This window comes from Saccharomycopsis crataegensis (assembly GCF_037102585.1).
Source record: "Saccharomycopsis crataegensis DNA, jcf7180000000085, whole genome shotgun sequence".
Lineage (NCBI taxonomy): Eukaryota > Fungi > Ascomycota > Saccharomycetes > Ascoideales > Saccharomycopsidaceae > Saccharomycopsis > Saccharomycopsis crataegensis.
In genome coordinates this window covers 576452-592960 of record NW_027043830.1, presented here as the reverse complement: position 1 = coordinate 592960, position 16509 = coordinate 576452, and the positions used below count along the sequence as shown (strand labels likewise).

Sequence of the window (16509 nt, the reverse complement as noted above, 5' to 3'; positions counted from 1 at the left end):
TGTCTTAAATCTTGTATCATAGTCTTATGGAGGTTTTTTTCATAAGAATTCTTTGACAGCTTTGTGAATAATCTAATGGTGTCAGTTTTTATTAGGATTCTTTCGAACAACAGGGCCGCCGCCAAGTATGATCATGCAAGGTTATCTATCAACATCGAAGTAAGTCGGCGCTTTCTATGAAGGCCAGATGAGAATCTGTAAATATAACACTGTTCAGTATCGCCTATAGACGGAAAAATTCGCTACTGAAGAGAATTGTCGTAATTTTTTTTCTTTTCTTTTCTTCCTCGACGAAAGACAGGAGCAAAGAGTTATAGTTATATCCCATCGAACAATTTTTGTTTCCTTGGCAGCCATCGTCAATGGCCAAGAGATCCTCAGAAAGTTCGGTAGATGTGCCAAAAAAATCCCTGCAAATATCTATATGTTTGAAGTATCATTAACGGAAAAATCTAAAGGCTGTTGAAAACTACAAATTCTCAGAACTGTTTACCAAAAAGAAATTCTTACATGCATTTCGCTATAAAATGAAAAAAAACAAAAACAAAAACAAAAACAAAACACACACACACTATAAAACGGCGACAGTCAACGAGTGAAATAACCGGAAGATTTGAACATATTCTAATAGCTATCCACCTTGCTATGATATACAGGAGTATTCTACAGATAACCCGTATATAATCACCTCAAGCAACAAGTCAGTAATTTGTAACAGAATACGTTACTTGGGGTTCGCGTGGGCTTACCCGCAACAAAATCAGGCAAGAAAAAATAGAATAAACATTGATGCATCAGTGTGACAATAATTACAATCATCCTCGATAATCATTTCACTAGTCGATAGATTTTTCATTTTAATAAAACCGTGGGAGACCAATTGCTTTTGCTTGATACTTTTTATTTTTATTTTTATTTTTTCTTTACTTATCTAGTGAAGCAGCTTTGGTTTTAAGAGATTCTGATAGATTCTTGACACAAAGAGGGAAGCCATCATGTCATTATTCAAGGAATTAGATAATGAGAAAAACAACGTCTTGAAGGATATCGACAATCCGAGATCAGCATCTCCAAACAATTCACATTTAAGATCGCATTCTAGAGGACGACCACATGATAGTGAAAACAGATCATTAAGTCGTGCTAGAAGAACAGCTAACGGTATCAAATGGACCATCTTGAACCACGATCCTCTGGAAAGACTTCTGATAGGCAATCATAATTCGTTAGAAAATGAGGACGACGATAATTTCGATTCAGATTATGAGGAAGAAGATAGTGAGGAAGAACAAATCAGTGATACAGATAATGAGTTTCAATACGATGATGGTGGCGTTATCTTGCCCAACTTTGCTACCTATAGGAAAGAGCCAATTGAGGAAGCAGAACATGAACAAGAAAAATCCAAGAAGGAGAAAATTTCTGATGCTGGCCTTGCTCTTGAAACCGTCACTTCAAGATTGAGAAGCTATAGTATGGGTGAAACTAATGAAGATCCGGTGGTTAAAGATGCCAAGGAGGTTGCCCGATTACAAGAAATTCAGGCTACACAAAGTGCCTTGGAGAACGCGGTGGCCGTCGGCGCGCCAATCCCAAAGGAAACTATTGACATTATAAAGAACTTGCCACCAAAAGAATTAGAATACATTGATCAATCTTTGCTTGAGCGACAGCCAGCGGCGGCTCTTCCCGATGATGATGAAGGTTGTCCAGCCCATTCTCTGAAATCGGTGAAAAAAGTCTCTGATTTGTATCTAAAAAAATACGCTAATTATAAAGGAAAGATTACTTCTCCTGGTGATAAGAGAAACTTCAATGCGCCATATACTTATGACAGGGAAGTGGAGGAAGATGTTGAAGTGGCAAAGAAATTGAATGCTCAAATAAACATTGGTGACATAGACTCAAGTATAGAAAACTCAAGATGTATCAGAACCATAACAAGAGGCAATTTTTTCGAATCCTTGCTGATACATAATAAGCCAAATACCTATTTAATTTGTACAGACTTCTCACCAGAAAGTTTGTATGCCCTTGAATGGTGTATTGGAACTGTTTTGTGTAATAATAGCGTTTTATTCATTATTTACGTGATTGAGGAAGATAAAGAGAAGTCCAAGATGGGTAATAATGTTACTGATATCGAAAAAGAACAGATTAGAAAAGACGGGATCGAAAGAATCACCAAAACTTATTTAGACTTTATCAAGTTGACGAAGTTACAAATTCATGCTGTTGTGGAAGTGATTCATCATCCAATTCCTAGACATTTGATTACAGAGGTTATTGATCACATACAGCCAACATTGGTTGTTGTTGGTTCTAGAGGTAAGAACGCCATCCAGGGAGTTTTACTTGGTTCATTATCAAACTACTTGGTTACCAAAAGTTCGGTTCCTGTGATGGTGGTTCGAAAAGAATTAAAGAAAACCCTTAAAAAGAAGAAGTTTTCTAATTATTCTTCAAACGTTCATTCGCTTAAGGATGCTCGTGTAGATTGATTAATTTTATGCCCTTTATGTTTTAGTTTTCCTTGCAAATATCACTTTTTTTAAGCTCTTTTTTTTTGTCTTTGCTCAATTTGAGGTTGCCTGTTTCTTTTATTTTTTTTTTCCTTGTATTACTGTCAATATTTTATTATTTTGATTCACATCATTAGATATACTCTAAACTTTATAATTTCTTTTCCTGATTGAGTATTGTTTGCCATATTGAACACTCAACTTACAGGTGTATTTATCTCTTTATTAAACAAGTTCAGTATATTATAAATTTATTTCAAAGAAAGGAATAATTGTTTATAAACCTTTGATCATAGCAGCGATTTCATCAACGCTAGAGCCAGCATTAAGTTTTGTTAAAAGGCTCTTAACAGCGGTGGCAACATCCTTCAAATCAACCAATTCACCTTCGTCGGCATCTTCACCTTGGTTCAACTTCTTGATTCTCACTTTACCTGAAGCAACTTCGTCCTTACCAATAATCACAGCAACTGGGGCGCCGGATCTTTCGGCACCAGTGAATTGTGGTCTAGTCTTAGCTTTGGCTTTGTACAAGTACTCACATTCGATACCATTAGCCCATAACTCCTTGGCGATCTTCATTCTTTCACTTAAGTAACCATCGCCAAAGGCCATAATGTAAACTTGGGTGGAGTTAGATCTTATTTTATCCATCAAATCATTTCTAGCCTTCATTAATGAGAAAATTCTTTCAACACCAAAGGAAATACCGACACAAGGAATGGAAACGTTCTTCTTACCAGTAGCGGAGGCAAACATGTTAACCAAGTTATCGTATCTACCACCGGCAGCAATAGAACCGACACCGACATATTCGGAGGCATCTTCGACATCACCTTTCTTGGAGGCCTTCTTCTTCAATTCTTGGGCATTTTCAGGAGCTTTGGAAGCGTCAGTGACGGCTTCATAAATCAAACCAGTATAGTAATCTAACCCTCTAGCCAATGATAAATCAAATGATAAGTATTGGTGAATATCAAATGCAGCAGTGTATTCGGCCAAAATCTTCATTTCTTCTATACCTTCCTTGGCAGATGGGTCACTCAACAAAAGTTCATCAGCACCTAATTTTTCGGCCATTTCGCTAATTGAACCATTCAATTTAACGTATGAACCAATTTTTTCAGCAACTTCCTCTGTTTGGCCCTTTTCTTCAACCATTTCTTTCTTGACCGCTTCCCATGGAGATTTGTCCAATTTGTCAACGGCACTACTAATCTTTCTAACGTCTTCATCTTTGACACCACAAACTTTGAAGATACCGTCCAAAACCTTTCTGTGGTTGATTTTGATCTTGAATTCCTTGATACCCAAACCGGTTAAACCTTCAACCAAAATAGCCAAGATTTCGGAATCTGGGACCATGGTGTCATATTGCCCAGCAACATCAAAATCACATTGGTAGAATTCTCTCATTCTACCTTTAGTCATCGCTGGTTGATCTCTTCTATATACCTTGGCGATGTGGTATCTCTTGATGTTTTGAACATTGTTCATGGCCACGAATCTAGCAAATGGAACGGTCAAATCGTATCTCAAAGAAGCCAATTCACCACCTTGATCTTGCAAGTTGTAAATCAATTTGGAATCTTCACCATACTTCCCAGTCAAAATTTCAGTCAATTCAAAAACTGGAGTATCAATAGTTACACCACCGTGACGTTTAAACAATGATGATAAAGAATTGAAGATGGACTCTCTAAGAATCATGTCCTTACCAGACCAATCCTTAGTACCCTTTGGGGTTTTCAATTGGAAGTTATCCTTTGACTTCTTTGATTTTTTAGAAGCATTTGGAGCAGCGGCAGCAGTGGCGGCTGGTGGCACTGAGGTATTAGTCGCCTGAGACATTCTTCTTATAAATACAGATCGTATCAGACGTAGAAACATTAACTGGGATATTAAAGAGATTTACCAAAAATTCGCGGATTTTTTTTTTTTTTTTTGTTACTCATTCAATTTTCCAGTTGATGCTGCTTATCACCCCCAGTTTTGGTATATCTCTGTGGTATGTTATCCGGGTAATTATCATTGTTGGAGGGTCGTTTCTGTTTTTCAGAGTGGCAACAAAATCTCTGAAGGCAACACTAGCGAGCTGCGATAGTTAAAGAGTCTTCAATTCCATTGAATATTTTTGAATAGAAAGTTTTATTATAATGGCGTTGACTGCTTCTCCTTATTTGGCGCTCTTGGATGAGGAGGATCCAAGCTTGAAAGTTTACGCTTTGAAATCATTAGACAATGTTGTGGATGAATTGTGGTCAGAAATCGCTAATAACTTGGCTGACATCGAAGAACTATATGAAGATACTTCCTTCGAAGGAAGGGATCTTGCTGCCCTAATTGCCTCGAAAGTTTATTACAATTTGGGGGATTATGAATCTTCTGTGAGGTTTTCTTTGGCTTCTGGTGATCAATTCAAAATCGATGAAAGTTCAGAGTTTGTGGAAACTATTGTTTCTAAATGTATTGAAAAATATATTGAGTTGAGTAGAGAGGCTTACAAAACTGGTGATAAATCGAAATTGGAGCCAAAATTGGTGAACATCTTTGAAAAAATGTTAATGAAATGTATTGAACAAAGCAATTTCTCTTTGGCCATCGGGGTGGCCCTCGAAAGTTATAGATTGGATATCTTTGAATCTATCATCAACCAACAGATTTCTGTAAAGGAAGAAACCTCTTTGCAATTGATTAATTATGCTTTAAGTTGTTTGTCTACAATTAATTACAGCACACAATTCAAAAACTCGGCTTCTCACAAATTGGTGGAATTAATTTTAAAATTGAAAAACCCAGATTTCTTCATGATAACCAAATTGATTGTCCAATTGAATGATTCTAACTTATCTATAAAATTATTCAAAAGCTTAGCCGATGGTGATGATGAAAAGAACATTCCAATTGCTTATCAAGTGGCATTTGATTTGGTTCAAGCGGCATCCCAAGAATTATTAAATAAAACCATTGCTTCCCTCAAATCCAGTGGTAGTGACAAGTACGCCAAATTGATCAAAATTTTATCAGGTATTCCATCTTGTGATTATGATATCACTTTCCTCCACAATAACAATAACACCGATGCCAAAATCTTGAATTCTAGTAAAACTAGCTTAGATGGCAGAAGCTCGATGTTCCACAACGCTATAAGTTTTATGAATGCATTTTTGCACGCAGGTACCACTGATGACTCCTTTTTGAGAAAGAACTTGGAATGGTTGGGGAAATCCTCGAACTGGTCCAAATTTACCGCCACCGCGGCGCTCGGTGTCATCCATAAAGGTAACTTATCGCAAGGTAAAACTATTCTTGAACCATATTTACCAGAACGTACTGGATCACATTATTCTCAAGGTGGGTCTTTGTTCGCTCTTGGTCTTATTTTTGCTGGCCACGGTAATGAAATCATCGATTATATGAGAGGACATATCGTCGAAAAAGGATCATCTGCCGGTAACGAAGAGATGGATGTTATTTTGCACGGTGGTTGTCTTGGTATAGGTGTTGCTGCTATGGGTACAAGTGACGAAAGCATTTACGAAGAGTTGAAAACTATTTTATATTCCGATTCTGCTGTGTCTGGGGAAGCTGCCGCCTTGGCGATAGGTTTGGTGATGTTGGGATCTCAGAATAAAGAAATTATTAGTGACATGATTACATATGCTAGAGAAACTCAGCACGAAAATATTACCCGTGGTTCATCTTTGGCCGTGGCCTTGATGAGTTTCGGTAAAGTAGAACAAGCTGATGCAACAATCGATGAGTTGATAAATGAACAAAACTCCAACCTTCGTTATGGGGGTTGTTTCACTCTTGCATTGGCTTATTGTGGTACTGGTGATAAGAAAGCTATTAAAAAGTTGTTACACGTTGCTGTCAGTGATTCGAGTGATGATGTTAGAAGAGCTGCAGTGATTGCTCTTGGTTTTGTGTTGATTAAAGATTACAAGACCATTCCGTCGATTGTTGAATTATTGGCGGAATCTTATAACCCACACGTTAGATATGGTACAGCAATGGCTCTTGGTATTTCTTGTGCTGGTAAAGGTAATTTCTCTGGCGCATTAGACCTTTTGGAACCATTAACTAAGGACCCAGTTGACTTTGTCAGACAAGGTGCATTGATTGCCACTTCATTAATCTTAATTCAACAGAACGAAAAGACCTATCCAGATTTGCCAAAGGTTAAAGAATCATTTGCCACAGTCATTGGCAGTAAAGGTCAAGAAGGTTTGGCGAAGTTTGGTGCTGCTTTATCCCAAGGTATTATTGATGCTGGTGGTAGAAATGTCACTATTGGCTTAGAGAATGCACACACTGGTACTTTGAATGTTAAAGGGATTGTTGGTTTGACATTATTCCTCCAAAGTTGGTACTGGTTCCCATTGGCTCATTTCTTGTCTTTAAGTTTTGCTCCAACTACGGTGATTGGTGTTACTCAAGATTTGAAGATTCCAAAATTCCAGTTGAACTGTAACAGTAAGAAATCTGCATTTGCTTACCCACCAATGTCCGAGGATGTCAAGGAAAAGAAGGCACAGAAAGTGGAAACTGCGGTGTTATCTACGACTATTAGAGCCAAACAAAGGGCCAAAAAAGCTGCTGCTGAAGAGAAAGTTGAGGATAAGATGGATGTTGATGAGCCAGTAAAGGAAGAGGACAACAAGTCTACTGAAGAAGAGGAAGTTGAGGAAGATCATTACGAGCTTGATAACTTGACGAGAGTCATTCCAACACAGCTCAAGTATATTTCTTTCATCGAGAAGGGTAGATTCAAGTCAGTTAGAGAGTACAGTAACAGCAATGGTGTGGTGGTATTGGTCGATAAAACCCCATCTGAAAAGGTGGAGTATATCAAGACTGTCAGACAGTTGAACGATACTGAAGCAGCCATGCCCGAGCCATTCACTCTTACTGAAGAGGAGTTAGAGTAGATGCGTTTAGTCTGGGATTATATTTAGTAGTATAACATTGTCATCATGCCACTTTTTTAATATACAAAAATAAAATAATAACGAATCACTTTTTCTTTTTAGCACATCCCGGAGTACGCACCTTGTCGAACTCCGCAGCGGTGGAGACTCACTCCACCTGTCGGTTCTCCGCATTCTTCCCATCCGGCACCGTCAAAAAAAAAAAAAGTCAATTCCCGGGTGAGTAAGAATGAGTACATCGCTAAAACTCTGGGGAAATTTTTGGAATTTCAATTTATACTTCTTCTTTCTTCCCCAATTCATTCTTATCCATAGCCAAAGATCTCCTCTTTGCTGGTTGACTGGTTCTACTTCCCAAGACTATAGTGTGTATATAGTTCATAGTTACTCCCCCAAAGTACTATATAAACCATGAGCAGGGTATTTTCTTCTAGACTTGTCAAGTCTTCGGCTTACTTGACTGGTTTGGCCGCCACTGCCTATGCCACCAATACCTACTACTTGCAGTCTTCAGGATCCGTTCACAATGACAACAAGTTTGTTCCTTCTACTTTCCAACCGCTTGTGACATCTAAACCTGCCCCTCCTTCTAGATCTGACATGATCAACAAGTTGGAAACCACCAAGAATTTCGATGTGCTTATCATTGGCGGTGGTGCTGTCGGGACAGGGACTGCTGTCGATGCTGCTACCAGAGGTCTTAATGTTGCCCTTGTTGAAAAAACAGATTTTGCTGCCGGTACCTCTTCCAAATCTACCAAGATGGCCCACGGTGGAGTCCGTTATTTGGAAAAAGCGGTTTTCCAATTGTCCAAGGCCCAATTGGATTTGGTCATTGAAGCCCTTAATGAAAGAGGATCAATTGTCTCCAATGCTCCTCATTTGGCATCGATTTTGCCAATTATGATCCCGGTGTACCATTATTGGCAAGTGCCATACTTTTATGTGGGTACTAAGTTGTATGACATCTTTGCTGGTCGTCAAAACTTGAAATCTTCCTACTTACTTTCTAAAAACAGCGCCAAATCCATTGCCCCAATGTTGGATGACAAGGATTTGGTTGCTGGTTTGGTGTACCATGATGGTTTGTTCAATGATGCTCGTTTGAATGCTACTTTGGCGTTAACTGCCGTGGAAAACGGCGCTACCGTTGCCAATTACGTTGAAGTGAAACAATTGTTGAAATCCGAAGATAATAAAGTCATTGGTGCGGTTGCCGTTGATAAGGAAACTGGTAAAGAATTCCAAATCAAGGCTACTAGTGTGATTAACGCTACTGGTCCATTCTCCGACAAGATCCTTGAAATGGATAATGATCCAAAAGGTTTGCCTCCAATTATCGAACAAGCCCCAAAGATGGTGGTGCCATCCGCTGGGGTTCACATCATTTTGCCTGAATATTACTGTCCAAAAGACATGGGTTTGTTAGATGCTTCCACTTCCGATGGTAGAGTTATGTTCTTTTTGCCATGGCAAGGTAAAGTCTTGGCTGGTACTACTGACACTCCACAAAAGAGAATTACTGATTATCCTGTGCCAACTGAAGAGGAAATTGACGATATTCTTAAAGAATTGCAAAAATACATCAAGTTCCCAGTTAGAAAAGAAGATGTGTTGAGTGCCTGGTCTGGTATTCGTCCTTTGGTTCGTAACCCAGACACCGTGACTGGCGAAAACACTGGTTCCACCCAAGGATTGGTTAGATCACATTTAATTTACAAATCTGTCACTGGTCTTTTGACCATCAGTGGTGGTAAATGGACTACATATCGTGAAATGGCTCAAGAAACTATGGATAACATTGTCAAGGATTTCGATTTCGGTAAGGAAGTGAAGCCATGTCAAACCAGAGACTTCACCCTTGTTGGTGGTGAACACTACGACGATACTTACTCGTCTCGTTTGATCCAAGCTTATAACGTTGAAGAAAAGATCGCCTCTCATTTGGCTAACAACTACGGTACCCGTGCCCCACTCATTTTGGAAATTTACAAGCAATCCACTGAAAATCAAAAACCCGTGGTTTTGGCCGGTAAATCTGGCACTGCTGCCAGTTATGAAGCCTACGAATTCCCATTCACCGTTGCTGAATTGAAATACTCTCTTCAATATGAATACACTAGAACTCCAATTGATTTCTTGGCAAGAAGAACCAGATTGGCGTTCTTGAACGCCAAACAATCTTTGGAAGCCGTTGATGGTGTTACCGAAATTATGGCCAAGGAATTGAAATGGAGCAGTTCTGTCAAGGAACAACATCGTGCTGATGCCGCTGATTACATCAAAAAGATGGGTATCAACCAAACTTCCTGATCGTTGTTGTTGTTGTTTATTTATTTATTTATTTATTTATTTATCTATTTATTTATTTATTTATTTTGTTTTTGCTAGATTTTTGTTGATTGTGCAATTACAAACTAAATATTCAACTTTATCGTGTTTGATCTTTTACAAATAAATTCGATTTCTATATTAGCTAGATATAATCCAAAAAAAAAAAAAGAATCTGTAGAAAAGAAAATTTAACGCTCTTCCCTATCCTTGTTGTCTCCACGTTTGTCATGTTTACCCCTTTGTTTATTATTTTCCTGGAACAATTTGAATTCATGAATGGCTTGCACAAAAGCTTTATCGACAGTTTTATGCAAAATTGCAATTTCTTGATTGTCCACCACCTCTTTAGCCAATTTCTTATCAAGGGCTTGTTCAATACGTAACAATAATTCCAAATCATACTGAGTAACCAAACTAACGGAACGACCACTCTTCCCTGCTCTGGCAGTACGCCCCACACGGTGAATATAAGTTTTCGAATCGGTTGGCATGTCGTAATTTATCACCAAATCCACCGATGGGATATCCAACCCACGAGCCGCCACGTCGGTAGCCACAAGAATTTGCTTTGATCCACTCTTGAACTTATTAAGGGCACCCAAACGCTTAGACTGACTGAGTTGGCCATGGAGTGGGACAATTGGGAAACCCAAGATTTTCCCAAGAATCGCTGTTCTTTGACAATTCGCCACAGTACGGGTGAAGATGATGATTGCCTTACCGGTGTATTTATCAAGAAGACGGATTAAATGAGTATCTTTTGATCCACTTGGGGCGACAATCATGGTTTGAATAAGTGAGTCGACAGTGGTATACTTATCATTGACTGCACAACGGACAGGGTCTTCAAGAGACGCACGTTGAAGCTTAGCGACTTTTGAGGTCATAGTGGCGGAGAATAAGAAGGTACGACGTTTTTTAGGAACGAGTTCAAGGATACGATCCAAGGCCGGGCCGAATTCAAGTTCGAGTAAACGATCCGCTTCGTCCAACACGAGGTATTTCAAGGCTTTTAAACTGAACCCTTTGGTATGCTCGAGATGATCGAGCAATCTACCAGGGGTCGCGACAATTATATGAGGTTTCTTCATCAAGTCTCTGGCTTGGTCCATCATCCCTACCCCACCAACGATACAAACGGTTTTACAAGCCATTCCTGATCCAAGAGCATCAAAAGTTTCCTTGATCTGGTACGCCAATTCACGGGTTGGAGAAAGCACACAGGCAAAATATGGGGTTCTGGCTTCCCAAAGTTCTTGAAGAATTGGAATGGCAAACGCAGCGGTCTTACCTGACCCGGTTTGCGCAAGCCCAATCAAATCTTTACCTTTAAGCCCCCAAGGAATAGCTTCGGCCTGGATGGGCGTTGGTTTTGTGAATTTAAGCTGTTGACATGCCTCAATAAGTTCTGGTGCAAGGCCAAAATCAGCAAACGATTTGTATTGTGACGATTCTTCTTCTTCTTCTTCTTCCTCTTCTACTTTCACATTTTCCTTGGCATCTGATTGATCATTAGTAGATTCAGATTCGCTATCAGAATCACTGGTATTGTTTCTCTGTTCTTCCTCTTCTTCTTCTGCTTCTTCTTCCTTCTTTTTCGCTAAAGCACGCTCTTTAATTTTGAGTGCGAGCTGATTCGCCTGCTTTGAGCTCTTTTCTTGTTTAGTGATCTTCCCACTTTTTGAAGCTAATTTTGCCATCTCTAAGGTGTGGAATAAGTTTCAATATCTTAGCTATTTCTACAATAATTATATAAAGAATCAACCAAGAAAAAATTTTTGTATGAAGCTCATCGAAAAATCACGTGTGGCTGACATAATTTTTTTTATTTTTTTTTTTTTTTTTTCCTCTCAAAAATTTTTCTTTGTAAAGAAATTTTTCATATCACACTTCTTTTTACTGATATCTATCTATCATCAACTGGATCATATAATAACAATAATAATCTATTTATATTATGGCTCGTCATAGAAGAAAAACACATACCCATGTTAAGACAAGTGAGGAAGATCTTGCGAAAATTCCTCGTTCGATGGTAATTGCTGTTGGTGATGCCCTCAAAAACCATTCAGTTACTCAGCTTGTTAGCGATATGAGGAATGTCATGCAACCACACACTGCCATTAGTTTGAAAGAACGTAAATCCAACAGACTCAGAGACTTCGTGGTCATGGCTGGTCCACTTGGGGTGTCTCATATGCTTGTTTTCAGTCAATCTGATGCCGGGACCGTGAATATGCGTTTGACCCGTGTTCCTCATGGTCCAACCATCACTTTCAAAGTCAATAATTATTCATTGTGTAAAGATGTCAGACGTATTTTGCGTCATCCAAAAAGTTTGGACAAAGCGTCTTCGGAATATGCTAACCCACCATTATTGGTGCTCAATGGGTTCACCAGTCCTGCCAAAGCAGAACCCCACGAAAAATTAACCATTACATTATTACAAAGTATGTTCCCGCCAATTCAACCACAAAACATGAAAGTTTCTTCCATCAAGAGAGTGTTGATTTTAAACAGAAGCGAGGATGGGGAAATCGATTTACGTCATTATAGCATCAACACTAAACCGGTGGACCTTTCCAAATCGATTAAAAAATTGATCAATGCCAAAGAAAATTCCCATAAGAAATTGCCTAACTTAGGGAAAGTTGCCGATGTTGCTGATTTTGTGTTGGATCCGTATGCTAATGGTGCAGGGTTCACCAGTGAATCGGAGGTTGACGACGATGAAGTTGTGCAAATCAGTGAAAATAATCCACATTTCAAACAAGAGAAACAGCAACAGGAACCAGAACTGAAAACCAAAAAGAAAGCTGTCAAATTGACAGAAATTGGGCCACGTTTGAAACTTGAACTTATTAAAATTGAAGATGATGTTTGTAGTGGTAAAGTGTTATACCACGGCCTTGTCAAGAAGACCAATGCGGAAGTTAATAAGCTTGAACAACGACATGCGGTACGTCGTAAGTTGAAGGCCCAGCGGAGAAAAGAACAAGATGCTAACGTGCAAGCTAAGAAAGAAAAGAAGGAAGCCAAAAAATTGCGTCGTCAACAGAAAAAGGAAGAACGTGAAAAAAGATTAGCCGATGGCGAAGATGTTAGTGACGAGAGTGAGGAAAGTGAAGAAGAGGAAGAATCTGATGAAGAACTTTTCAGTGATTGAATGTATATTATAGAATTTCATGTTGAGTTGCATTATTTGTTGATAAATTTAAATACTGTAGATCACCATTTGTTTTGTTTTTTATTAATCATTTTGTCTCAGTCCAAACTCCCCGATCAGAGTGGTTTAATTTTATATTTTGTGGTTTATTTTTAAATCCAAAGAAATCCACAATTCCTGTCCAAGATGGCAGGGAGGCTTGCTTTTTTTTTTTTTTACCGAAACGTACGTACAAGCCACCGTCTAAAAATATCTACTCCTGTTTTTGAAGAGAGGCCTCACAGTATTGTCTGTTCGTCTTATTGCATCTTTTTTGAGATACAGTTCTAGTTATAACAATTGATCGGTTTGTTTGTCAAAGCCAGGAATTTTCCAACATTTAGACTTTAGCACAATGTGCGTTCATGTAGATTTTCTAGCATGTCTTACTCGGTGGCTCTAATTTAGCAGCGATTTCAGTAAAAAATGTCCCCCCAGATATCCCTGATGCTACCAATATGTACAAGTTAGACCCCTGGATCCACGCTCAGCTGTCTGAGACTTGTTAGGGATCCCTCATATTTCGGCATTAAGTGAGAATGCTCATGCTGATATTGCATATCACCGCAATAAGGATGATGAAATCGAACCACGGAAAAGTAGAGAAATATAATATACTGAGTACAACTATTACTAAGTATGTTTAATATATTCTCTTTCTCTTGAGTTTCTTATTTGTTTCTCTTTATATTAAAATATTAAAAAACGGAGCGGAACAAACTTGTTTAAGATTGGCAAGTGCACCAAGTATCCTGATTTCTGCAAAGTTATTAGTTTCAGTGGAATTTCTGCACCAGTAAGTTTGACGTTGTGGAATGTTCAAACAGTAGTACTCTTTGAGGAGAAAACGAGATCCGCCAAAGCAATGACAATAGAGATGGTATCTATATATATACACATCTTTTCCTCCTAAATATCCTTTATTGGAAATCCATTTTTTTCTCTTTTCTCTTCTACAAGCTGAACAATACCAACTTCATTCATTCCTTTCTCCAATAAGTTGCATTTTCTTTAGAAAAATGATTAGTCACTCCTTTATCTTTGCTGTTGCTGCTGCTTTCCTTGGTGTCCAAGCCACCAACTCCACCAATGGTACTTCCTTCGAGTATCCAACCTCCTTAAGTGCCTCTTCTTCTGGCCCTGCAGTGACCTCTTCTACTCTTGTTGCTAACGTCACTCTTCACGAAGGCAAAGCCCAATTGTACTACCAATGTGGTGGTTATGGATGGACAGGAGCCACGGAATGTGCTTCTGGTGCCTACTGTAAATCACAAAACCCATACTACTATCAATGTGTCGCCACTTCTTCTGACTGGTATAGCAGTAACGGACACTCCCACTCTTCCGCTGCCACCACCGATGTTGTTCAAGTGACTGTCACTACTAAAAGTAGTCCTCAATCTGCTATTGCTGCTTCATCTTCTGCTTCATTTAGCAGCTACTCAAATAGCACCGCAGTCGAAATTTATAGCACATCAGCTTCATCTGACAACGTTACTTCTAGCAATCATGAAGAAAAATACTCTACCACTGTTAAAAGTACCCAAACTTTAGAATACTCCTCTAGTATTTCTACTGTTGCTCCAACCACCACTGTTGCTTCCTCTGCTTCTTCCTCTGCTTCTTCCTCTGCTTCTTCCTCTGCTTCTTCCTCTGCTTCCTCCGAATCATCATCTTCATCTTCTTCTTCTTCTTTTGCCTCATCTTCTGATGACAGTACCTATACAACCAGCGCTTCTTCCACCTCTTCTTCTGCAGTGGCCACTTTGTCTACCTCTGTTGTTTCTTCATCTGCCACTTCGACCAGCTCTGCTGCAGTTGATCTTAAAACCGTTTCTGGAGGGTTCAGTGGTTCTGGTGTCACTACTCGCTACTATGATTGTTGTTTGCCAAGTTACAGTTGGAGCGGTAAGCTGAGTGCTGTCTCCCAACCAGTTTACGCTTGTGATGCCTCTGGTAACAAATTCTCTGGTCAAACTTTCTCCACTTCTGGTTGCATTGGTGGTGACGCTTTCATGTGCCCTGATCAACAACCATGGGCTATTAGTGATGATTTGGCTTACGGTTTCGCTGCTGCCTCGATTGAAGGTGCCACCGACCAAACCTTGGCTTGTACCTGCTACAAGTTGACTTTCACCAATACCGCCATTGCTGGAAAGAGCATGGTGGTTCAAGTTACTAACACTGGTGGCGATCTTTCTGGATCCCATTTCGATTTGCAACTTCCAGGTGGTGGTGCTGGTATTTTCACTTCTGGCTGTCCAAGTGAATTTGGTTCTTCTTATTCTTGGGGCGCTCAATACGGGGGTGTTTCCTCTGAAGAAGAATGTGCTGACCTTCCAGATACTTTGCAATCCGGTTGTGATTTCAGATTCACCTGGTTTGAAAATGCTGACAATCCAGATGTCACTTACGAACAAGTTGTTTGTCCAGCTGCTATCACTGCTCTCTCTGGTTGTTCCCGTTCTGATGAGTAGACATATTAGCTTGAAATGATGTTTTCAATGTTAGTTTCTATTGCCGTATATTAGATACCTTTCGCATAAAGTGCTTTGGTACTTTTTTTTTTATTTCTTCGTTTCTTCCAACACTCTTGTTTTCTTTCTATCTTAAATATATTTTCCTCATTTCAATTCTCCTCTTCCATGATTTGTAGAGTTAATTTTGAAAAACTTACTGGAATATCTAATGTTACAGATAATGTCAAGGCAGCTGATGTCTTAAGCTGCTCTTACGTGTATTTTCATTGGAAAAGTCATTGGGGTCAATATATTGTATGGAGCATATATGCTAGCGGCACAATCTTTGGCGGCTTACCATATCGTACAAAAAAAAAAAAACTGTTGAAGATCGAAGAGAAGGATAATAATAACGAAACTAGTAAAATGCATCAGTAAAATGCGTTAAGATTTCTGATATTTTAGGGGGGGGGGATCATTTCATGAATAAATCTATGGTGTTCAGCTGAGGGAGTGGTAAATAATAGGGGTATTCTGTGACTGTTTAACAGAATAACCACCCACAACCATCGTACAATGGAGACCGTTACACTAGATACATTCGTCACACGATAAGCCCTGGCCTAACTGTCTTATCGAGATAACCAAACCCAACAAGAACGGGGCCGGTCTTCTTGGCCTTATCCTGCTAACATGTGCAAAAAATTTAGAACTTCCACACGCCACCACGCGGACCGCCGCGGAAGGTACGGTACGGACGGCAAGGATTATTCTTCTGTTGCAATGGTTTGTGCAGAGTATCAAAGGATCCTGGAGACCCTGGCACATAGATACGATGGAGCACCGTAATTTATCTAAACAAACTGTTTTCCCTTTTCACTCCATTTTTAATCTCAATCTGTCAACACATCGACTCACTCTCGATTTCTACCATTTCACATGCGATTTTTGATGGGGAAAAATCCAAAAAAGAAACAAAGAAAAGATCCGTCATGATGGCACCTGCAGCGAAGGAAGTTTTCCAACATTTATTATCACCGCTCGCTATAAAATTT

General features: G+C 39.3%; 7 protein-coding genes across 7 annotated transcripts; 5 read left to right on the top strand and 2 right to left on the bottom strand. All coding sequences in view use genetic code 12, as the record gives it.

Moving 5' to 3' along the window:
• Window positions 1-995: 995 nt before the first annotated feature.
• On the top strand, window positions 996-2501 carry IMP21 (Imp21p; the record flags this gene model as incomplete). Its single annotated transcript, XM_064998589.1, has 1 exon — window positions 996-2501. One exon carries the CDS (start codon window positions 996-998, stop codon window positions 2499-2501), a length of 1506 nt encoding a protein of 501 aa, XP_064854661.1.
• Window positions 2502-2798: 297 nt separating this feature from the next.
• Window positions 2799-4373, bottom strand: HTS1 (histidine--tRNA ligase; the record flags this gene model as incomplete). The annotated part of the gene is made up of 1 exon (XM_064998588.1): window positions 2799-4373. One exon carries the CDS (start codon window positions 4371-4373, stop codon window positions 2799-2801), a length of 1575 nt encoding a protein of 524 aa, XP_064854660.1.
• Window positions 4374-4678: 305 nt separating this feature from the next.
• On the top strand, window positions 4679-7456 carry RPN2 (proteasome regulatory particle base subunit RPN2; the record flags this gene model as incomplete). Its single annotated transcript, XM_064998587.1, has 1 exon — window positions 4679-7456. The coding sequence occupies one exon, from the start codon at window positions 4679-4681 to the stop codon at window positions 7454-7456; it is 2778 nt and encodes a 925-aa protein (XP_064854659.1).
• Window positions 7457-7867: 411 nt separating this feature from the next.
• On the top strand, window positions 7868-9769 carry GUT2 (glycerol-3-phosphate dehydrogenase; the record flags this gene model as incomplete). Its single annotated transcript, XM_064998586.1, has 1 exon — window positions 7868-9769. One exon carries the CDS (start codon window positions 7868-7870, stop codon window positions 9767-9769), a length of 1902 nt encoding a protein of 633 aa, XP_064854658.1.
• Window positions 9770-9978: 209 nt separating this feature from the next.
• Window positions 9979-11490, bottom strand: RRP3 (RNA-dependent ATPase RRP3; the record flags this gene model as incomplete). The annotated part of the gene is made up of 1 exon (XM_064998585.1): window positions 9979-11490. The coding sequence occupies one exon, from the start codon at window positions 11488-11490 to the stop codon at window positions 9979-9981; it is 1512 nt and encodes a 503-aa protein (XP_064854657.1).
• Window positions 11491-11747: 257 nt separating this feature from the next.
• Window positions 11748-12956, top strand: DASC09_049850 (Brix domain-containing protein; the record flags this gene model as incomplete). The annotated part of the gene is made up of 1 exon (XM_064998584.1): window positions 11748-12956. The coding sequence occupies one exon, from the start codon at window positions 11748-11750 to the stop codon at window positions 12954-12956; it is 1209 nt and encodes a 402-aa protein (XP_064854656.1).
• Window positions 12957-14014: 1058 nt separating this feature from the next.
• Window positions 14015-15472, top strand: DASC09_049840 (uncharacterized protein; the record flags this gene model as incomplete). Its single annotated transcript, XM_064998583.1, has 1 exon — window positions 14015-15472. The coding sequence occupies one exon, from the start codon at window positions 14015-14017 to the stop codon at window positions 15470-15472; it is 1458 nt and encodes a 485-aa protein (XP_064854655.1).
• Between the last annotated feature and the right edge of the window lie 1037 nt (window positions 15473-16509).